This window comes from Spinacia oleracea, chromosome 3 (genome assembly GCF_020520425.1).
Source record: "Spinacia oleracea cultivar Varoflay chromosome 3, BTI_SOV_V1, whole genome shotgun sequence".
NCBI lineage: Eukaryota > Viridiplantae > Streptophyta > Magnoliopsida > Caryophyllales > Amaranthaceae > Spinacia > Spinacia oleracea.
Window position 1 is genome coordinate 110,763,423 of NC_079489.1, and position 22,274 is coordinate 110,785,696.

At 35.0% G+C, this 22,274-nt stretch overlaps 1 protein-coding gene and 2 long non-coding RNA genes across 4 annotated transcripts; 2 read left to right on the forward strand and 1 right to left on the reverse strand.

The window, feature by feature from the left end:
• Positions 1-2,506: 2,506 nt before the first annotated feature.
• LOC110797944 (uncharacterized) lies at positions 2,507-5,329 on the forward strand. Its single transcript, XR_008929704.1, has 4 exons — positions 2,507-2,869; positions 3,002-3,139; positions 4,297-4,469; positions 4,555-5,329. It is a non-coding gene; the product is annotated as an uncharacterized lncRNA (long non-coding RNA).
• A 9,149-nt stretch (positions 5,330-14,478) lies between these two features.
• LOC110797942 (uncharacterized) lies at positions 14,479-18,241 on the forward strand. Of its 2 annotated transcripts, none has more exons than XM_022003076.2 (3): positions 14,479-16,432; positions 16,513-16,839; positions 16,916-18,241. In XM_022003076.2, exons 1-3 carry the CDS (start codon positions 16,255-16,257, stop codon positions 17,173-17,175), a joined length of 765 nt encoding a protein of 254 aa, XP_021858768.1. In that variant the 5' UTR covers positions 14,479-16,254; the 3' UTR covers positions 17,176-18,241. The 2 variants fall into 2 exon arrangements, with proteins under 2 accessions (XP_021858768.1, XP_021858769.1); XM_022003077.2 differs by having other exon boundaries at positions 14,482-16,432; positions 16,928-18,240.
• A 705-nt stretch (positions 18,242-18,946) lies between these two features.
• On the reverse strand, positions 18,947-22,169 carry LOC110797932 (uncharacterized). Its single transcript, XR_002535970.2, has 4 exons — positions 22,011-22,169; positions 19,597-19,675; positions 19,363-19,500; positions 18,947-19,295 (listed from the first exon to the last, which is right to left on the reverse strand). It is a non-coding gene; the product is annotated as an uncharacterized lncRNA (long non-coding RNA).
• Between the last annotated feature and the right edge of the window lie 105 nt (positions 22,170-22,274).

The following is a 22,274-nucleotide window of genomic DNA, read 5'->3' on the forward strand; positions in this document are numbered from 1 at the left end:
TCTAATTTGTACATGATCTGTATTTTTTATTTATACATGAACTGTACAATAGAGGTTATGATTTGTACATGATCTACACAGATCCGGTACATATGTAAAGATGGGTTTACATTTGAGTTAAACTTATTTTTTATTACCGGCCAGGTATGACTTGATATGAAATAAGTAATAAGGTGAACTAAATACGGTATTCTATCACTATTATATGTTATAATCTTGTATTATTATATTCTTATAGTCTTATGCGATTATAAATATATACAATCCTAACTGATATCTAAATAATTTAATATAGTACAATAAGAAACATTTCATACGCTACCATTATTACTGGTTATTAAACTAACTCATAACTATACGCCCGACTACAACCTACGTACTGAAGGAATAATGCCCCTGGTCCAAGTATGCATTCAATGATAAGTCTAATAAATGCGGTTCAGTATTAATTAATTATGCAAGTTAATAATTCAGTGATCGAGATCAAGTGAACTGTATGCCTAGCTAGAGGTCGCTTCAGTTCAAGTGAAACTAATAATATTAATCCACAACTTACTCTTGACTGAACCCGTAGGGTCACACAACTAGTACGTGAACGGATCAAGTATTTAAGTGAATTAAATACTCCATTTATAGATATTCGGAATCGATGGATCTCGGTTCCAGTGGGAGCTGAAATCGTCAAAAGGAAAATTATGAATACTCCGGAAACGATGATATTGCCGGAAACGGAAATATGGATCGTATCGGAAATATAAATATTATCCAAGTCATAGATGTTGCTGGAAACGGAAACATGGTACGTATCGGAAAATATTATCAGAAATGGAAATATTGCCGGAATCGGAAATAAATTCCGGAATCGGAGATATTAAATATTTGTTCGAAACAGAAATTAATTCCGGAATCGGAAATATTAAATATTGTTCGAATCGGAAATGAATTTGGAATCGGAAAATGAATCAGAAGCGTGACTTACGAAATAAACATCGGACGAGCTTGCTAGACGCAAGGCCCAGCACGAAGCTAGGCCCGCGCCTAACGAAGCCCGCGCAAGGTAAGAAAGCACAACAGCAGCCAACCCCACCAAGGCAGGCCCAACCGAGCACAAGGCAAGGCCAGGCCCAGCCAAGGCGAGGCAGCAGGCTGGCCGCGCGCGCGGACAGCTTCCTCGTGGGCTGCTCGTGTGTGTGGTTCCCGCAAGCCTCGAATCCTTGGTTTCTTAGGATTTGTCGGGTTAGATTATTTTCCTAAAACTACTAGAGTTAGTTGTTAAGCTAAACATTAAAAACAAAAGGTTTAATTTAATTCTAATTCTAATTGAATTAGATAAATTGAATCTTAGTAGGTTTCTAGTTCCGATAAACCCACCCTATAAATAGGTGATGAATAATCACAATTTATACATCATATTCTCAAGTATTCATATAGTTTATAGAAAAAGTGGAAGGAAATTTGATTCCGGTACATGATCATCAACGGTAGCTGTTGGTTTTTAAAATAATAATAATAATAATAATAATAATAATAATAATAATAATAATAATAATAATAATAATAATAATAATAATAATAATAATAATAATAATAATAATAATTATAAGGGTATAATCGTCATTTTACATAAAAAATGCGGGCGATTTTAACGTACGCGGGCGTCGTATAACGATACAGTTATAAAAAGTGCACCACTTAATAAAATACGGAGAAATTAATTCATAATTTGAAGAATAAAATTACTCACAAATATTTACCTAACCCATATTCATAACCAAGCTCTTCGAAAAATTAAAAGGGATGCTTTTAGTTTGTATTGAATTTGAAAAAAAAATCTTTTCATACTCTTCAATATTTAGATCCCGCCTAAGTCAAAAAGTATTTTAGAGCCCTATCTAGTTCTCTACTTCTCTTTATCAAACAAAATAAAAATAGTTCTCTACTTCTCTCTGGCTCTCTGCTTGTCTATGCTGCTTCGCGCACCACAACTTACACCAACTCCACCACCGCTGCGCTCCATTTTTGTCGCCTGAGTTTCTCGTCGGCGTCTCTTCTACTTCAGTTGTTATGATCCCCCCTGCTCTTCTCTCCTCTCCCTCGCTGTTGTTCCGCTGCTCTTTTCTCTCATCTAGAACTCATCGTTCTCAGCAAGAGTGGGTACTTTTTCTCCTCAAATTTATTTATTTCTCAATTTTTCTTGTTTTGAAATTCAATGATTTTGATTTATTAAAATTTTAGGGTTTAGTTTTGTTGTTCCGATTAAATTTATTTCGGTTAATTTTGATTTTCTGGGTTGTATGCTTAAACCCTAATTTCGTCCAAGGTCTTTTGATTTCATGAAAATTGACGATTGTTTCCCAATTCCACATTGTTCTTGCAATTTGTGCTTAAAATTGATTCATGTCGTTCCTTCTTTGGGTACGGTATTTTTTTCTCCAACTAAGTCTATTGAGGAATTTCTTGTGGAAATTAGTTGTGTATGTTTGATTGATTTTGTTCCTAGGTTGCCGAGTCACGAAGATGCGCCATTGGAGTTAAGTTTGGCCGAAGATTCATCAATTACTTCGAATTGACAGCCAGGGAATGTTCCACTTAATTTGGTATTATCATTTCATTTTATAATGCTCTTATGTTGATCTAGCAATTAATTGTGACTTTGGTTCTCTGAAATTTAAGGTTCTATGATTCTCTTTTATTTTTATTATCTGTTACAAACTTTTGCACTAGTATTGGATCTGATAGATGATGGACATAATGCGGAATTGCAGACTCAATATGTGAAAGAACATCAGGATGTCTACATCTTACCATCCCAATTAAGCAATGCTCTAATACCACCCTCAGCTCGTAGCTTGACCTTCTAGCTTGTCTGGTAAATGCAAACTCACTTTTAAAAAAGAACACTACATAATAAGTTTGAATAATTTGCATACATAGTCTATACGACAGGTAATAACAACAGGCTGGAATTACTATTTAATGGTTTCTTATTTTCTTAATGTAGGTAACTTGAGGGTTCCATGGAGGGGAACCACAAGAGCGCGATGAGAATCAATGTGGCAGACTGGCATATGTGAGGGGAGCTCCTCTCCCTAATCTCAGTAATTAGCATTAGATTGAACTGATGTACATAAACTATAAGGTAACAAAACTGACCTCCACCACTCTTCTTTTGTTCATCATCGTATACTTCCACTTATCTGAACAAGAGGCACCGAATGGGTTGGTTTAGGGAGTGGTGTATTTGATTGAGTTTTTGATGGTTGGTTTTTCTTCCTTGCAAGTAATTATGGATGATTGATGTTGGCTGGGGTTGATTGCGCCACAAAGATAGAAGCATATCTGAAATCAGATTGATATTCTTTTCCCTCATTTGCTTCCTTTCCTGTCATTCTTTCTGAATCGTGAATCTCCTCTCCTTCCCTCCTCTCTTTTGCACTTCAAATTAAATTATGTGTTCCTCTTTACGACCTGTTTTTTAGTGATTATTTTACATTTTCTTATCTTTGCAATTTATTTTCTTTAAAGAAATTCTTGGTTCTTTGCTTGTAAATTCTAATTATTTCTTGGTCACTAGTAGAAACACCTCAAAGCTTCCAAACATATGCCCTGATCTTTCTAGAACTGGGCATTTCATAGAAGGAAAGTTGATTTTTTATTTTTAAATTGAACTGCAGATGGTATGGTCATGTGTAAAACATGAGCGTTTTACTTATAATCTGCTCCCTTTTTTACTTGACCGCAACATTTGCCGAGTCCCCTTCTCGAGAGAGAAGGAGAAACTGGTATTCGGGTTTTTTATGTTTGGATTCATATCAAATTTCATGTTTAGCTTAATTGTCTGCCGAGAAATCTTAATACAATTCAATCTTGTTTGACTATGATCTTTCTAGTTTGAATTTAAGATTGTCATGTGTCTTATGCAGTGATACTTCATCGAATTTGAGATTCTCATGTTGTCTTATATTGTGATACTTTATCGACCTTGAGATTCTCAATTGTCTTTTGAAATTTAATGCTGCCTTATTTCTTTGAGTTACACTTGTTTTATTTGATCAGCATTCAATATTCTCTAATCAGTTACACATACTCAGTGTATGTAGTACTCCGTATAAATCTATGCCCAAAACAACTAATTAGGTAGTTTGGGAGACTATAATATAAGAGATCAGCGTAGTGAATAACTTGATGTGTGGAATTTTGTGCCAGATTATTAAGTAATCAGTTACTTGTAGTCGGGCACCCATTTGACTGCTTATTCTCCCCTATTCTAAGTAACTGAAGTTTAACATACTACAGGTGATCATATCCTTGTAAATATTCACTGCTGGATGCCTTTTTCAGTTGGTAATAGTGCCACCAGAGCCATAGAGGAGTCGCTACGGGTGCTGCATTACTTTTTCCAGCTCCTGCAATTGTTGTTGCTTGGTGTCGACGGAGCAAATTGCAGGATGATTTCTTTGATATGCCAGGTTAGAGGAAACTTGAAATATGGCTTGTGTTGACATTACAAAATTGCGACATAGTAATCTAAGGTCATAATTTCACTAATTGCAGCACAGCCGATAATTTTAGCCACAACAATATTGTTGGAAAGGGGATGGATTGGCTGATGGATCTCTTGTGGTAGTTTCTTACTGTTGTACTGAAATTGTTGTTGGTGGCTTCTAGATTGTTGATTCCAAGTTATGTTTTGCAGGTATGTTGAATTTTTTCTCTTTCTGTGGACATGGTATTGATTTTCTTAGTCCGACACTCTGCGTAGTCGCTAGAGGCCTAGCCTTTGTAAGTCATTTGCGCTCATTGTACTTGTTTTTCATATCCTTTTTCGTTTTATTTTTAATTTAAAATTTGGTACTATATTCTCTTCTAGTATAAGTTTGCATTTAGGTGATCAGATTATATTTCACAGAAGCTAACACAAAATCTATTCTTTTTTTTTTTTTTTTTTTGTTGTTGCAGTTTTCCCGTTTGCAGATACACTGAAATTTTGAGGGGTGCTGGAAGATAATTGGAAGCGGATAAAGAGAATAACATGTATTTTTAGATTTATATTTTTAAATGAATATACTTTTCTCATATTAATAATTTGTCATGTCGTTCGACCATGACATTTTTAGGGGAACTATATATGTAATGCCTTTAATTATTTATATTTACATTTTTTTTGAGTTAATGATACCATTATTTTTTTTTCATAATTTTTTTTGGTTTGCTTTAGCTATTTGATTATGATTACGTCTTATAAATGATCTTACTTGGAAATGTATGAAGTAAAATTGTGTAATTTAAAGCAAGATATATAATAATGTCAAATAAATGAAATAATGAAAAATATTATAAAATTGCAATAAAAACCAGGTGAAAGTTTTAGATATTTATGGTTGCCCCTAAATGTAAGCCTTTAGAATCAACTTTTAATATTGCCTCTAAATATGTTTTGAGGCAATAATACATGTTAGCCTCTAATTATATTTGGGGGCATGAATATACAAATGCGACTAATTATATTTTGAGGCAAGAATATGTCGTTGCCTCTAATTATAATCCGAGGCAAAGATATAAGTTGCATCTAATTATATTTTGATGCAAAGATATAGGTTGCCTCTAATTATGTTTTGAGGTAAGGATGTATTGTTGCCTCTAAATGTATGGGCTTTTAGAGGCAATACATTATGTTACCTCAAAATGGGGCCTTTAGAGGCAACCAATAATTAGCGACGGACTTATTAGAGGCATCCACTTTTTTGCTTCAGAAACCCATTAGAGGCTAAATCCCCATTTTTAGAGGCAATTATGACTTGCCCCTGTATCCGATTTTTCTAGTAGTGTTTCAAGTGTTACGTTATTATGATTTGGAAATTGTGATTTCGTAAAAATAAGTGTGATCTTTATATTATTAGCATTTCAATGAACTCAATGTTTTGCGTTTTGAATCGAAATATTTTGATTGATTTGAACATGAGACTTGTGATCACGCGGTTGTGAGATTTGTGAGTTTGAAGGTGAGACTTGTGAAAGTTGGTCGTGTGTTTGGATATACGATTGATGTTAGATTTTGTTACAAATAGTTATGCCTACATAAGAATGATATGGGTTGTGAAGGTATTAGTCTTTTGCATTATGGAAACCTATGGGCATGCCTATGCTAGTGTAATTATAATGTTGGTCTGATTGATAAATAGTGTTTGAGCATCTTTCTAAGTATTCGAGCTATGGTGTGACAAATTTTTAAATAACCTATGGAGTACATGATTAGAAAATATGAGTGTGACTCATATATATTAACCTATGTTGGGATTAATAAGGTTTAACAAGAACTATCGATTGAATTATAAGCGGCAAATATATTTCCTTTGTATTTTTTTGTTTTTCTTGAACTATTATTTTAGCCATATAATTTTATAATAAGATCTATAAATTATATTTATGAGATAATTATTTTCTTTATGTTATAGTTAATGTTATCACTAAACGGTAGTTTTACCAACATACTAGTTATTGTATAATTTTAACTCTGATATGATGATAAGGATTAGTTACAACATAAAGGGCTTTTTGAAATAAATTTTATGAATTGGGTGACCATATAAATAAAGTAATTGATCTTCTAAAAATCCAGTTTTGAGCTACTCAATATATAATGTATTTTGATTTTCCGAATTATGATTTATGGCCTATATCTACCAAGTTATTCTTTATCGAGTTGTGAAGCTCAACGTTTATTAAATTGTTTCATTTGAGATACTTATATGGTTTCTGTAAAGAGTATGTTTGAATTTAACAGACCAAAATTATCCTTTGGCTAAGATGAAATAATATAAATGATATATATATATATTTTTATACGATTAGAATGTGTATTTATACATCATTTTATACTTTATTCTTAATGAGAATTATTTTTTTTAAGATCTAAATTACAGTGTTGGGTAAGTAACCACGTACGATCAAGATAAAATTAAGTTGACTAGTCTTAATTGAGCTCTTAAGCTAACTTGGGTATAACCTATATGCATTTGGAGTTACTTATAAGGAAGATTTTGGGTTCTTATACTTGGAGTTATAAAGGTTTCATAGTATAATAAGGGTTTGAGTTTATTATACTATTGTGACTAAAGGTTGGAGTAATTTGAAAGGGTGATCTTTGTGCTACAAACTAAATATTTGCGTTTTGGGACCGAGAATATATCAATAGATTAATATTGAGTTTACGACTTTATATTCGTGATCGAGTATAATTCCTGACAAGCTTAAGGATTTCGGCTATATCTTGGATTTTAACTATATGCGAGTGCTTTCAAGCGAACCGAATGACATATAGGTGCTTAGGTTATCTTGTTTTCAAGATTTATGTATACAAAGTTTTTGAAAAGCTTTGGATAAGCTATTATGATCTTTAAGCAAATATTTTGAATGGATTTGGCAAATTTAATAAGTATCATTGTGACAATATTTTCAACTGTGTTTAATTGTGTTTAATTCAGATGTGATTTGGTTTGTGATACAAGCCTTTGAAGAATTATATTTATATATTTCTTAAATTTGTTAAATGAGTTTTCAAATGTGTTTTAGTGGGGAAGAAGCCGTTATCAACGGCCATGAACAACACTTGTGTATTTGTGTGTGATCTGTGTAAATTCACATTTGCATCTGTGTAAATGTACATATGTACATATGTGTGGGGACATGTCCTAAAAGTCTTGCAAGCATGTGTGAAAAGGTGTGTGACGACCCCTAAAAGTTTGGAGGCAGTGGTTCTTCAACCCGTCTCTATCCGTGTTCTCTTCCCCGATTATATATATATGTTTAAAAGATAAAATGTGTTGATTATGCTAGACGTAGCAAATATTTTGAAGCTTGTCAATGTGTGTGATTTTGAAACGTAAAGGATTTGCTAGAAAAAGCAAATATCTCTTAAATCTTCGCTTTTGTGCAAGCTTTAAATTATCAAGGATTTCTAAGAAATACATTTTATATATTACTATTGATATAATTTCCAAAATAAATTATCGAGAGTAATCCGTATTTGAGTTCATTGTTTCCAAAAAGGAATATACATGTGTGATTTGGATGTGAGCCTCAACAAGAAGATTTTCTTCATATTATATTGGGAAGTGAAGAATTAGTCTTAGTTAAGTCGTGTTAAGTGTTTAAGCTTAGGTAGACTTTGAGATACGAGTTGAGAATATGTGATGGATTCATTCTCAAAGCATATGAGATTAGTTATATTGAAAAATAGATTTGAAGACTTCTGAAAATATAAATCATACGATCTTTGGAAAACACCTGGTGACTGAGTGCAACCTTTTCTTGATTTATTTATCAATTATAAACATCAAAGTTGTGTTCAATGTTTCATGTGCTTAAAATTATTGTAATTTGATTACCGAGTTTAATTTGAATATGATTTGATTCATATTGAATCAGTTCTATCTTTGAAATAAATAAATCACGAAATTATATTTTAAGCCACTAAAATGAGTTTCAGGTTGGGCAATGTGTACTCGATTTCCCTGACTTTGTTCTTTGAACCTGTCCTGGTGGGGGCAGAATCCTTTTTAGTGATTTTGCAGGTATTGTGTAAAGCTCAGTTGTGGATTACAGATGGGATTGAGGAAGGGATAATTTTGCTGAAATGTTATGAGGCCATCAAAGATTATGATAGGTTAAGATCTCTTGTGTATTTATAGTTGACTATAAGTGTTAATTCGGGTTTTGTTTTGTAAATTGACTTCTAAGTGTAATTAGTGGGAGATGAGTAATTCTAAATAGCAGCTCAAAAGCGTGGGCTGTTGCATGTGCACACTAGGGACATTTTGTACTGATCTTACTTTGGCTATTTTCAAGGGTTACACGCGACCCTTATCGTTCTTTTTCCCTCACTTAATTAACATTGATCATTATGTGATAAGTTAATGATGGAGTTACTAAATTGATACTTGTTGTTTAATTACTTATTTTATATGCTCAAAACGTTTTCAAACTAAAGTTATTTATTTTACGAGATGGAGTTGGAATTACTCAGTTTATCTGATTTTCGGGAGTTCATCTCTCTTGTCTCTTTTCTATTTATTATTGCAGGTTGGTAAAGGTATTTGGCTACAAGTGAGGAGACACTTAGAATAACCACCTAGTCAAGAGATAATTTCTATTTCAGTTTAAGTTGGTTTTTGTTATTTATTTTATGGGGATTGGTTGTAATATTTTATTGGCCACCTTTTAGACCACTTAGTTAATTTTGATTTTAATGATTTTAAATTGTTATGTTGCTTTGCATTTATTTTCTGTGGAGAATAAATATGCAGTAACACTCCCAAGGTTTGGACGGTTGTTTTATGAAATAAAAACAGGGTTTTTGGTTATATAAAAAGGTCAAAATTTTGGGGGTGTTACAAAAGGTGGCAAATAGCCACAACAAAAACCACCTTCCATTTCATAGGTTGAGCCATATTCCAACGAATCCAATAATCCCAAGGGATATTAGAAAACAAGTGTAAATCAATTTGAGTATTAGGAATAAGGCGTTGAAAAACAAGGTTCCAAACAATGCTAGATTCCCAACAATCCCTAAAGAGATGCATATGCGTCTCAGTATAAACTCCACATCTGGAACAAACAGGAGATATGAACTAGATTTTTTTGGAATAGTATATCAGCTATTGGAAGAATTTGAAGAAAAAGATTCCACAAAAGCATTTTGTATTTGAAAGGAACCCTAACTTTCCATAAAGATCTCCAACTTAAAGAATGAGTAATGGGAGGAGAAGGATCGAGAAGGAGTGTTGTAAGTGACTTGAGAAAAGTAAGCGGTTTTAATGCTAAAATTTCCATCAGGAGAATGCACCCATCTAACATAATCCTCAAGATTAGACTGATTAGCTAAAGGAGTGGCTAGAATTTGGTCACATATGTAATATGGAACATAAGATTTGATTATGTCCAAATCCCATTTTCCATTACAAATAATATCACTAACGAACCAAAGCAATCCTACCCGGAATATCTTTAATCACGTGTTTGTAAATCGGACTCGGACCGACCCAATGATGGTACCATAGGGAAGTGGCTTTTTCATTACCTATTCCTACAATAAGACTTGCTCCAAAACATGTCGCCCTTTTTAGATGTCTCACCACATTGGGGACTGACCCGGATTCGGGATACAAGCAAAAAAAGCACTTCGCTTTAAGTATTTCTCATTGAAAATTTGAACCCAAAGTTTACCTGGTTCAGTGAGGATTTTCCATCCCAACTTGTCCATAAAATCCAAATTCCATTCCTTTAATCTCCTAATACCTAAAACTCCTTCATTCATGGGTCTAGTGACTTTATCCCAACTAGTTCTAGCCATAAAACGAGACCTATCCACCCTAATCCATAAGAATCTCCTACTCCCTTTTTCAAGAGTTTCCGGGATCGAGTTGGGAAGTAAGTTAGTTTGCATAGAATACATTGGATAAGAACTTAAAACGGACTTGATTAAAGTACAAAAACCCGCCGTATTAAGCAACTTGGCCTGCCCAACCCTTAACCCTCTCTAAGGTCTTATCAAGTAAACCCATAAAATTCTCAATTTTTAATTTATTAGGACGGATATCAACCCCTAAATATTTCCCAAAACAAGTAGAGGTCCAACTATAGGATTCTTAAGCACATGACTCATTCGAGTAGGGAAAATAACAGAGGATTTATTCATATTTTTGCGAAGACCAGACATTGTTGAAAAAGTAGTCAGAGTATCCATTATGTTATGCATATTATCCACAGAGGCAGACCCAAAGAGAAGCACATCATCAGCATAAAAGACATGAGACAACTTAATACTAGAGGGTTATCTTTAAAGGTTTCCAGAGACCCTGTTGTACTCGTTGTTCGATAAGGGTAGAAAGCCTATCAAGACATAAGACAAAAATATATGGCTACAACGGATCCCCTTGTCTGATACCTCTAGAAGGCAAAAACTCATTAGTTATTTCCCCATTCCACAACACCGAGATTTGCGGATTCATAATGCAACACATAATTAAATTAATAATACTAGGAGGGAACATAAAGCTAACTAAAGTATCATGAATAAAACTCCACTCTAAACTATCATAAGCCATAGACAGATCAAATTTAAGAGCCATAATATTTCTCCCTTTTTTACATTTATGAAACACATGAGCAATCTCCTTAACAACAATAACATTATCCTCGATGACCCTCCCTTTAACGATACTAGATTGAAGGGGACTAATGATCCTATTTAACAGAGGTCTCAATCTAGTTGAAATGATTTTGGTTATTAATTTGTAAACTGTATTACACAACCCAATTGGACGAAAGTCCCCCATACTCTCAAGATTATCTTTCTTAGGAATCAAAGTAATGTATGACTTGTTAATATCTGAGGGAATGCTAGAGTTAGAAAAACATTGGGCATAAAAATCCAACAAACTCCTCCCCAAATCTAGCCAAATTTTTTGAAAAAACACGGGCTGAATGCCATCTGGTCTAGGACTTTTGATTGGGTCCATATGAAACAAATTGTCCTTCACTTTCTCCAAAGTTATGGGCTCCAATAACTTATTCACCTCATCATTCGAAAGGGTAGTATGGGTTACATTAATATTAATTTGCAAAAGGCTAGAAGACATGGTAGTTTGAAAAAGATTATCAAAGTAATGAGAAGCTAATAATTTAAGGTCATTCGAATTCGTGATCCAATCCCCATTATTATCTTTTAACGCAAGGACTTTACCCCTAATTTTCCTAATTTTTGCTAATAAATGAAAATATTTAGTGTTAAAATCACCAAATTTCCTCCAATTTATCCTAGCTTTATGAGCCCATATTAATCTTTCCTTCTTAAAAATATCTTGGAACTCTATAAGCAACATCTGTTCTAAATCAACCAAAAACGTAGAATTATATTAACTTAACGCAATTTGTATTCCATTAATCCTAGCTAAGAGTCTTTTTTTTTTTCTTAACCAGACTCCCAAAAATATTAGAATTCCAATTTTTAATATTAGTTAAGAAATTATCTCTTCCTCTAAGAAAATTGTTATTAGCCCAAATCCAATTATTAATAAATAAAATAACTAAAAACTACTTATTCAAGCATCTATAATTGATATTTGCTAATATTTGTATGCATCGATCATTTTCTAAACCTCTTCTCTTCTTTCCTCTTTTCTTTCTCTTCCCAAGGTTTAATGATTTTTGGGTTCTTAAGGTCGAAAATAGCCAAACTTTTTCCAATATTTGGCTACTTTGGACCCTTTTTCTTTTATTTGGTTATGTTCTGGTTATGAATAAAAATATACCTTTTCATTGTATTAGGTGGCCTTGTGGTGGGTAATTTTCTAGTTAAGTGTTGTGAGTTTAGTTTAGTATATTTTTTGGGTAAAGATTCATGCGTGACAGAAAAATAGGTTAATCCATCGAGTACTTTTAGATAAACCAGACATAAATCATCTTTAACGTGGCTACAATAGATCTGTAAACTTTTTCGTTGAATAAGGTTGTAAAAATCACAACGATATAAAAAAGGTATAAAGATGTTCGATATAAACCATCAAAGATTTGTTGAAAGATAGTTTTATTTGATTCAATTTTTATATTTTTGTTATATTCAAATCTCTTTGTAAATGTCGCAAACACTTTTAGCAATGAATTACTTTGATACTTACCAGACAACTAGTACAAATATTGGACTCCTATACTACGTAACAAATTATTACCACCCAACATTACATGTAAACATATTGGATCCTAGAAACATAACTAATCCCAAACTCATATTTGGGATCCTTCAATATCCCAAAAATATTACATGTCCCATAAACATATTGGATCCTAGAAACATAACTAATCCCAAACTCATATTTGGGATCCTTAAATATCCCAAAAATATTACATGTCCCGAAAACATTTTGTATCCCAAAAACACTAAATATCCCAAAAACATTGCATGTCCCAAAAACATATTGGATCCCAGAAACATAACTAATCCCAAACCCATATTTGGGATCCTCCCAAAAATATATTGGATCCCATAAACATTAAGTATTCCCAAAAATAGTAGATTTCCCAAAAACATACCGGATACCAAAAACAACATAATTCAAAATAACATTAAGAATCCCAAAAAACATATTGGATTCCAAAAACATATTGGCTCCCTAAAACAATAAATTCACAAAAACATTAAAAGTCCCAAAAATTTGTCTTAAGTATTCCCAAAAATAGTAACTATCCCCAAAAATAGTAAGTATTCTCAAAAATAGTAAATGTACCATAAACATATTGGATCCCAGAAACAAAAAAGGCCCAAAAAAGTTTGAGTTCCCAAAAACAACAAATAAACAAAACATCATGTATCCCAAAAACATAACTACTCCCAAAAACATTGAACGTCACAAAAACATACTCCCTCCGTCCCGGAATACTCGACCCAGTTTGACCGGCACAGAGTTTAAGGGACTTGAATTGACTTATTTAATTTAATAGGTAGTAGTTGATAGTGGGGTATTATTTTATTGTAGTTAGTGGGAAATATGTAAAGGGGTGGGGTTGGGGGAGAGTAGGGGTTGAATTTTTAATTATTTTTTGTATGGAGTAGGGGTAGGTGGGTTAATATGGGTGGAGTGAGAAATAATATAATATTGTTAGAATATTTCCATTTTTAGAAACAGGTCAAGTATTAAGGGACGACCCGATAAGGAAAACAGGTCAAGTATTCCGGGACGGAGGGAGTATTGGATTCCTAAAACAAACAACTCCCCAAAAACATATTAGATCCCAGAAACATTCATTAACCCAAAAACATAATATCCCAAGGTAAAACTACTCCCCAACAACATATTGGATCCCAAAAACATTACGTATTCCCAAAAACAATCTATGTACCCAAAAACATTAAGCATCCCCAAAAACATTAACCATCCCAAAAAAGTCATGTATCCAAAATACATATTGGTTCCGAAAAACATTACTACTCCCCAAACATATAGGATACCAAAAATATTAAATTTCAGAAAAACATTATGTATCCCCAAAAACAAACTATGTGCACAAAACATTAAGTATCCCTAAAAAACATTAAATTTACAGCTTTAAACCTTAAATCCCATTAAACCAGAGGTTTAAAACCCTAAAACACGTTTGAATCCAAGATATAAACCGATAAATCTATTGAAATCAAACTAACATTGAGGATGGAGAAAAGTTTAGAATAACCCACAAACATAATATATCCCAAAAACATACACTTACATGATCCCAAAAACATTAAAACGTAACAAAAATTGTATGCATCCCAATAACATAATTACCCCCACAAAGACAACGTATATCCCAATAAGATCCAATGCTCAAAAACATTATGTATCCCAAAATCATATAGTATCCCAAAAACAGTATGTATCCCGAAAATATATTGTGTCAAGAAACATAACTGCTCCCCAAAACATATTGGATCCCAAAACATTAAAAATACCAAAAACATTACGTATTCCCAAAAACAACCTATGTGCCCAAAAACATTAATACATTAAATATCAAATCCGGTATGAGTTCCAAGCAATGATCTTTTTGGGGGAGTAAGCAGCTTCAAAACCACTTGCGCCGTTTCAACAATTGGAGGTTGGGGGAGTAAGCAGCTTCAAAACCACTTGCGGAGTAAGCCCTTTCAACAATTGGAGGTAAGCAGTTTCAAAACCAACTGCTCAATTTTAATCTTTTCCCTCCATTTTTAGAAGAAACTTCAAGTTTTAGGTTACTATGTCATTACTTAAGATTGGACAAGTCATAGACTTCTACAAAAACGATTGTTGCGCTGATGATAGCAAAGAACTTTGCACTATGATAAAGGATAACCTTAATCATTATAGATCAGAGCTTTTATGGAAGCTCAATCATGATACCATCGTTTAGTTTCAGTCTTAGTGATGAAAAAAAGAAAATTGATTTTAATGAACACATCCGAATGAAACTCGATAAAGGTATCTTGGGTTTGAATAGTTCTTTGCGCCCTTTATTGTTTGGCAATATCAACTATAATTGCAGTTGGATGATTTTGTCAAACAAACCAAATATCAAAGGATGGGTAACTGTCAAAGCTAAAAGATGGTTTGAACGATTAAAGTCTTTCCATGAGAAGTGGGAGAACCAAAGGATTATTAGCTTCCTGCAATTGGCTACGTACACCAACATTCCCTTTGACGGGGAATTAACATCGACATTGGTCTCTCTGTGGGATCCTGTGCTGAATTGTTTTGTGTTAAGGCAAATTCTCATGACCGTAACGCTAGCCGACATCGCCTTCATAACTGGGCTTTCACCAACTAGCGATGAACATTCAAATATCCCTGTCTTCACCTTGCTTCCTCAAGCCAACAAGCTCTATTATAATGCTTTGAACCTATACAATGAAATTACAAATTATGGGAAGAAGATTGGTTTCTCATTATTTGTTCAATACTTCAGTTCAAGTTCTAAGGTGACTTTAGAAGAAGAGGTAATCTTCCTTTTATTTGCTTTTACTCGATTGATGATGAACAAGTCTGGAGGGGTTAGTACATTATACCTAACTCTTGCTGCAAATGTGGCTTCTAAAACCACTGTTGTAGCTTTAGGACCTATAATATTAGGCCAACTATACAGGTGTTTATTCTGATATGGAGAGGCTTTGGTAAAATTTTCATCTTCTACTAATAGTCTTTGGCGCCCTATATGGATTATAACCTGCTGGGGTCACTTGTATTTCCCTCTGTTAACAGTCACCAAATCCAACGAGGAACTTTATAAGGAAATAAGGGAAGAAAAGGAAACATTTGAGACTTTTTTATGTGAGAAACACTGGCCTTATCAATGTTCTTCTCTGGGGAAGTCCACTTCAATATTCATGACCATGATGCAGTTATAGATCCTGATCAGATCATACATTGTCTTCTGGATGCTAAAATAGCATCCTGGTATTACATTGACAGTAAAGACCAAGACTTCAACAACACCCCTAACGCCTATCTCGCAGCCCCCAAATGGTTGAAATTTATTACAACCAGCAGGGTGTTTAAGAAGGATAGTGACTTTTGGTATGCTATTCTTCATTGAAGATATCTTCCTGCAGCTGAACCAGAGAAATTTGGCTTTGAATTCTATAATCCTCAATTGGTTGCCAGACAGTTTGGTCTGTGTCAATCACTAGCAGTCCCACTATTGGCCACTCAAAACAATCCTTGGGATTAGAGGGGTTTGTTTAAGGAGATGGATGTATACAATAGTGAAACAATGGTGATCACTCCTCATACTTTATATTCTTGGGATTGGAATTTCTTAACCACTAGGAGTTATGATTATTGGTGGGAGCATACTCCATTGACGGAGGTGAATACTATCTCTAGTGCTTTGTCAAGGTTCCGAACTGCTGTTAGTAAAGCTAGAGGTGGGACTTTACTTTTTGTGTTATTTTTATCAGACATTTTGATTTTTCTGTATATAATTTGGAAATCATATATTGTGCAGGTAGAAAGAAGTCTTTACCTATAGTTTGCAAGCTCTGTAATGTTCATGTGGACTTTTCTAGGCCTGTTGGATCCCTAATGTTACTACCCGAGGTTGAATCTGGCGACAGAAGAAGTCCTATAGATGATAAATTAAGGACTGAAGTGGTAAAGCACACTAAGGTTGCCTCTTTTCGGATAAAAAGACATTGTCCTGAACCTCTAGAAAATAAAAGACCTTCGAGGAAAAGGCAGCTCGTGCAGTCCCAAACTATTCCTGATGTTGCTGCATCCGTCCCAAATACCTTGAGCAAAGGCGAATTGTACGAGGATGGACATCTATTATCAGGTCATTTTCCTATCTGAACTCCTTCTAAAAATTTCCTGATGACTTGTCTCTTAATCATGTTATTTTCTTGTAACAGGAGTGTTGATAGATATGAAGAGGCGCAGACAGGAAAATTCATCGCCAGATTCTAAAGCATCATCGGTTGAACCTCTGCATACTTCGGTTGAATCGGCTCAGAAAGCATCTAAAGCATCATCGGCTGAACCCCTGCATACTTCGGTTGTATCGTCAGATTCTAAAGCATCGTTGGCTGAACCTCTACATACTTCGGTTGAATCGCCAAATTCTAAAGCATCATCGGCTGAACCTCTGCATACTTCGGTTGAATCGACTTAGAAAGCATCTAAAGCATCATCAGCTGAACCTCTGCATACTCCGGTTGAACTTATGGGTTCTTCGTCTTGTGTAGAATCCTCTCAGCGAGTACCATCTCTTGCATTGACTCATACTTGTAGGGAAAAGAGAGAGATCTCTGACATTGTAAGTGATGCACCTCTGACGCGCAACCAGCTCTTGCAAAAGATGGAGCACACAATTCGGATGGGACAAATGACTTCTGACAACTTTAACAATTTCCACGAACTGGTTGTCTTAATGGAAAAATTGGTTGCCTAAGGTGTAGGATGTTGGTCACTGTTTGCTAAAATTGGAAAAATGGAGCTAGAATCTCAACGGGATGAAGCTTCTGATATAGTAACTTCAGACCTTCAACTTGTGATAGCTTCACCGAATTTTGATGATCTAGTATAGGACAGTCATAGCTCCGTAGCTACCGTTTGTGCTACTGAATCATCCTTGTTTGATCTCCAGTTACACCTGAAGGACAATAATGTACAGCAAGAACAGTTGGCTGCTAAAGAGAAATCTATCAAAGTGAAAATTGTAGTGCAACAACAGCAATTAGATGAATCACTACAGCAAGAATCTCAGCGGGTTTCTACCATTCATGCTTCTTTAAAAGCTGTGTTGGAGCAAAAGATGCAGCAAGAGAAGAGAGATGCCTTGTTAGAACAATTTAAGGCGGTTGTGATTGTCATTTTAATCAAGGTATTTTCCGAGGTTTCTCTTCAAGAGAAAAGGGATCTTTAGTGTTGTAAAATGATGAGAGTTCAGAACCTCCTAGGCAAGAAAGAAAGTAGTTGTGATCTAGATTGGTTTTATGCTTTGTAATTTCTGTCACAAGTTGTCTTAGACTGTTTTAGCCCTTCAGTTTTCAAGTTCAGTGGGACAGAGAATCCTTCCTAGAAGGTTTGTCTCCCCGTTTTCCTTGTGTTTGATGTAAATTGTGGGTAATATTGATGAAATCTTAACTTCCTTGCCAAAAAAAAAAACTGCAAAAAAAAAAAATGTTTTTTGGTACTGGGATCTGCAACCATTCAAGGATGCTCATAAAACAACTCTTACCGTACGCACACTCTCCTAACATATGTTGTTGTGCTTCAGTGCCACAAATCACACACATCGTTCTTCATGAAGTTTTGCTGTATTTTGAAGTTTTTGATGCAATATAAGCCAAAGGATAAATCTGTGTTTAGTGTTACAGCTCTATCCCATATTCCATACACTAACTATAGCTCTAGTTTTAAGTCTTCTTCGCCCATGCAGTTGAAGTTGAGCATACACCTTTACAAGAGAGTACTGTTGGATCACATTCCAGCTCCTGCAATGTTTGTTACTGCAAACATTTCTTTACTTTACATATACATCCAACTCCAAATTGAGATCTGTGGTCACCAATAACACCACCACTCTTTATCTTTCACATAAACACCATTCACCCATTTGACCCAAAGTGAATCCTGCTTTTGAGCAACGTTCTAGACTATTTTACCAATAGCAGTGTTCAGTTTCTCAACAACGCAGAGATGGGCAGAGACATATGCACACACGAACTGAACCAATGTAGATCAATGCTCAAAGAGGAAGGTTGGGACATGAAAGGGTCCCATGTCTATCGTGAAGGAAATAGAGCGGTGAGTTGGCTTACAAATCTCAGCAAATGTTAGCACCTCCTTGATTGTAAATTGTTCGTGTTTTGCTTCTGCTTGGTTTTTTTTTTGGGAGTTCATCTCTTCATTAGAATGAAAAAAAAGCTAGTAGCCAAAGCTTGTGTTTAACAATATTTAATTAGCTGTTGATTGGTTATAAACAATGAAACATTCAAATATTTTGGTTCTAGCAGGATTATCCCACGAGTTTGTTCCAACAAATGAGAGGGATGGTTCACTCTCATTTGTTTTTCAAGCCTATCTTTGTAGACTATTGAGACCCATTAACATACGCTAGTAAAAACAAGGCTAACTAGTACAAAAAAGGCCAAGTGCCTCAACTTTCTTATGCATTAACTTCTGCTCATCTAAAGCCTTCTCGTACCACTTCTTGAAGGAAACTCTTCTAGCTTCTGTCGATTGGATTCTCATTCTTAGCTTTGTCATCTCCTTTGAATTATGTTCTAACTGCAAGTAAACCAATTTTAGCTACCAATGGACAATTTATACATTCAATAGAAAACATTAAAGAGACCTGCATGTCAATTGACAAAGTTGAGGCTTGCTCTTGTTCTTTGATTCTACATGTATTTAACTCCGTCTGAAGCTTTTCTATTTTGTCAAAAGACAGAATATGCTCCGGAGATAAGACGTCAAGTTTGGACTTCACTAGCTGTGAAGGAGAGGTCAGTATAATCAGTATTATAAAACAAAGTCAAATAACAGAATCCTTGAGAGAGCTAGAATTTGAAGAGAGCAAGAAACAAACATCTTCACAATTCCACTTCTCATAGTCTGCCACTTCAAGTGCATGTTTCAGTTGATCAATCTCAAATGACTTCTCTATGCTGCATAAAATATATAAAAAGCGCAGGCCATGTGTTACAGTAGTAAAGAAGAGTTGTAGATGAGAGTGCAGGCCATGTATTACAGTAGTAAAGAAGAGTTGCTGAACTGATTTGGGGATTTTAGCTCCAAAATCAGTTAGAATCTGTTTCCTACCAGACTAATCCTAATTAGACTTCTGTAACCAAATTTAACCCAAGAAGAAACACAAAACACATCCCAACCGATGTCAGAGCAAAAAAAATTGCTAAAGGGTTATGTTACTTTTGTGACAACAGTGTCAGTTTAAGGAACCACAATTATTTACGGTAGATGTACCTGGTTTTTGTGAGGTGGATGGAGATGGAAGTGAGATGGAAAGTGATGATGAAGGGTTGGTAATTGGTGAACCCTGCATTTCTGTTCATGCTTTCTCAGGAAACCAAAATTATCATACAATGAGAATCAAAGGTATGGCTGTGTGGGAAGACCTTTACATAATTTGATTGACTCAGGTAGCACTCATAACTTTCTAGATATTGATATGGCTAGAAAGTTAGGCTGTACATTGGAGCCTATTGCTACACAAGCTGTAATAGTGCCTGATGTGAATCGTTTACCATGTCAGTACATGTGTTAAGATTTCAAATGGGACATGGTTGGAGAAGAATTCACTACTGATGTGTTGTTGATTTCTCTAGGGAGTTGTGACATGGTCTTTGGAATACAATGGTGGAGTACAATAGGAAATGTGTATTGGGATTTTAAGAAATTGATAATGGAGTTTTCTTTGGGGAATAGGAAAAGGGTACTTAGCGGAATTCCACCTAAGAAACTGAAAGTGTTGGAAGGTTCTCCTACCGATAAGATGATAGAGAATGCTGCTCAACTATGTTTGTTATAAGTCAAGGATATGGCTTACTAAAAACCTGTAATACAGTTACAAGCTACTGCATCAACCGTTAGTTATCCAGAGTTGGAGAATTTAAATTGAAGTTTGGCAGTGTGTTTGAGGAGCCTCCTGAGTTACCTCCATGCAGGGGTGTGTTTGATCACACCATTCAATTGGATCTCGGTTCTGGTCCAGTGAACATTTGGCCCTACACAGAAATGCGTGATAGGGGCATAATTCAAAATAGATCTAGTCCTTTTGCGTCACTGGTTGTACTAGTAGGGAAGAAGGACGACACTTGGAGACTGTGTATAGATTACAGGGAATTGAACAAGAGAACTGTCAAGAACAAGTTCACGATTTCTATAATAGATGAACTGATAAATGAATTATCAAGGCGGTCGTGTTTAGCAAGTTACATTTGAGGGCGGGGTATTATCAATGAGGGTACACCCTGATGATGTGTTTAAAACTGCTTTTAAAACACACACCGGTCACTATGAATTTCTAGTTATTCCTTTTGGTTTAAAGAATGCTCCTGCGTCTTTTCAAGGTTGGATGAACAGTGTATTTAAGCCACTTTTAAGGAAGTCTGTTCTTGTATTTTTTAGTATACAACAAGACAATTGAGGAACATTGGAAGCATTTGCAAGTAGTGTTTGAGTTGATGCGAAAAAATCAGATGTATGCAAAGGCAAGTAAATGCTCTAATGCTACTGAAAAGGTGGAGTACTTGGGGCACTTTATTTCAGTAAATGGAGTGGATACAGACCCTTAAAAAACAGCTGCAGTTTCTTGTTGGCCAGTTTCATCATCAGTGAAAGAATTGAGAAGCTTCCTAGGTCTTGCCGGCTACTACAGAAAATTTGTGAGGCTCTATGCAGTGATAAGTAAACCATTGACCGAAATGTTATAAAAAGGGCATTTGTTTGGAGTGAAAAAGCTCAAGGTCCCTTTGAAGCACTAAAGAAAGCACTGGTTTCAGAAACGGATGCATCAAAGGTGGGAATTGGAGCGGTATTAATGCAAGATGATCATCCATTGGCTTTTATAAGTAGATCATTGGGTCCTAAATGGCAGAATTTGTCTGTGTACGAAAAGGAGTTATTAGCAATTGTATTTGCTGTTCAGAAATGGGAGCAATACCTCACATGAAAATTTGTGAAGTTCTATGCAGTGATTAAGATAGATCAGAAGAGTTTAAAATGGCTTTTGCAACAAAAGATCTCTACTCCTTTTCAGCAACTCTGACTTTCGAAGCTTATGGGTTCTGATTATGAAATACAATACAGACCAGGCAAGGAAAATGTGGCAAGCCGATGCATTGTCTAGAGTTCAAAATTCTATATAATAACAAATATATGCATAATTTTGATGAATAACCATGAAATCTCACGATATTCAAGCAGGATACTTAACTAATTAACACTCACGATAACCACGAAAAGAAAAACCCTAACCCTAACCTTTTGACGCGAAGAAGAAGAAACTTGTAAGTCCTGAATTGGAAGCCTTCAGAATCGCAATCGGTGGTGCGGCAGTAGTGGTGCAAGGCGTCGTGGGTTGAGATAGAAATAATGTGCGTGTTTGAGAATCTGCAGTTGATGCTGAACCAGCCGCACTATTCACTATGGGTGTTAAAAAATACTCGACCTGGTGATCCGCTGACCCGGTAAGAAATAACCGGGTATTAATCTGATTTATTCCAAATTAGCGGTTTGGGCCGGATC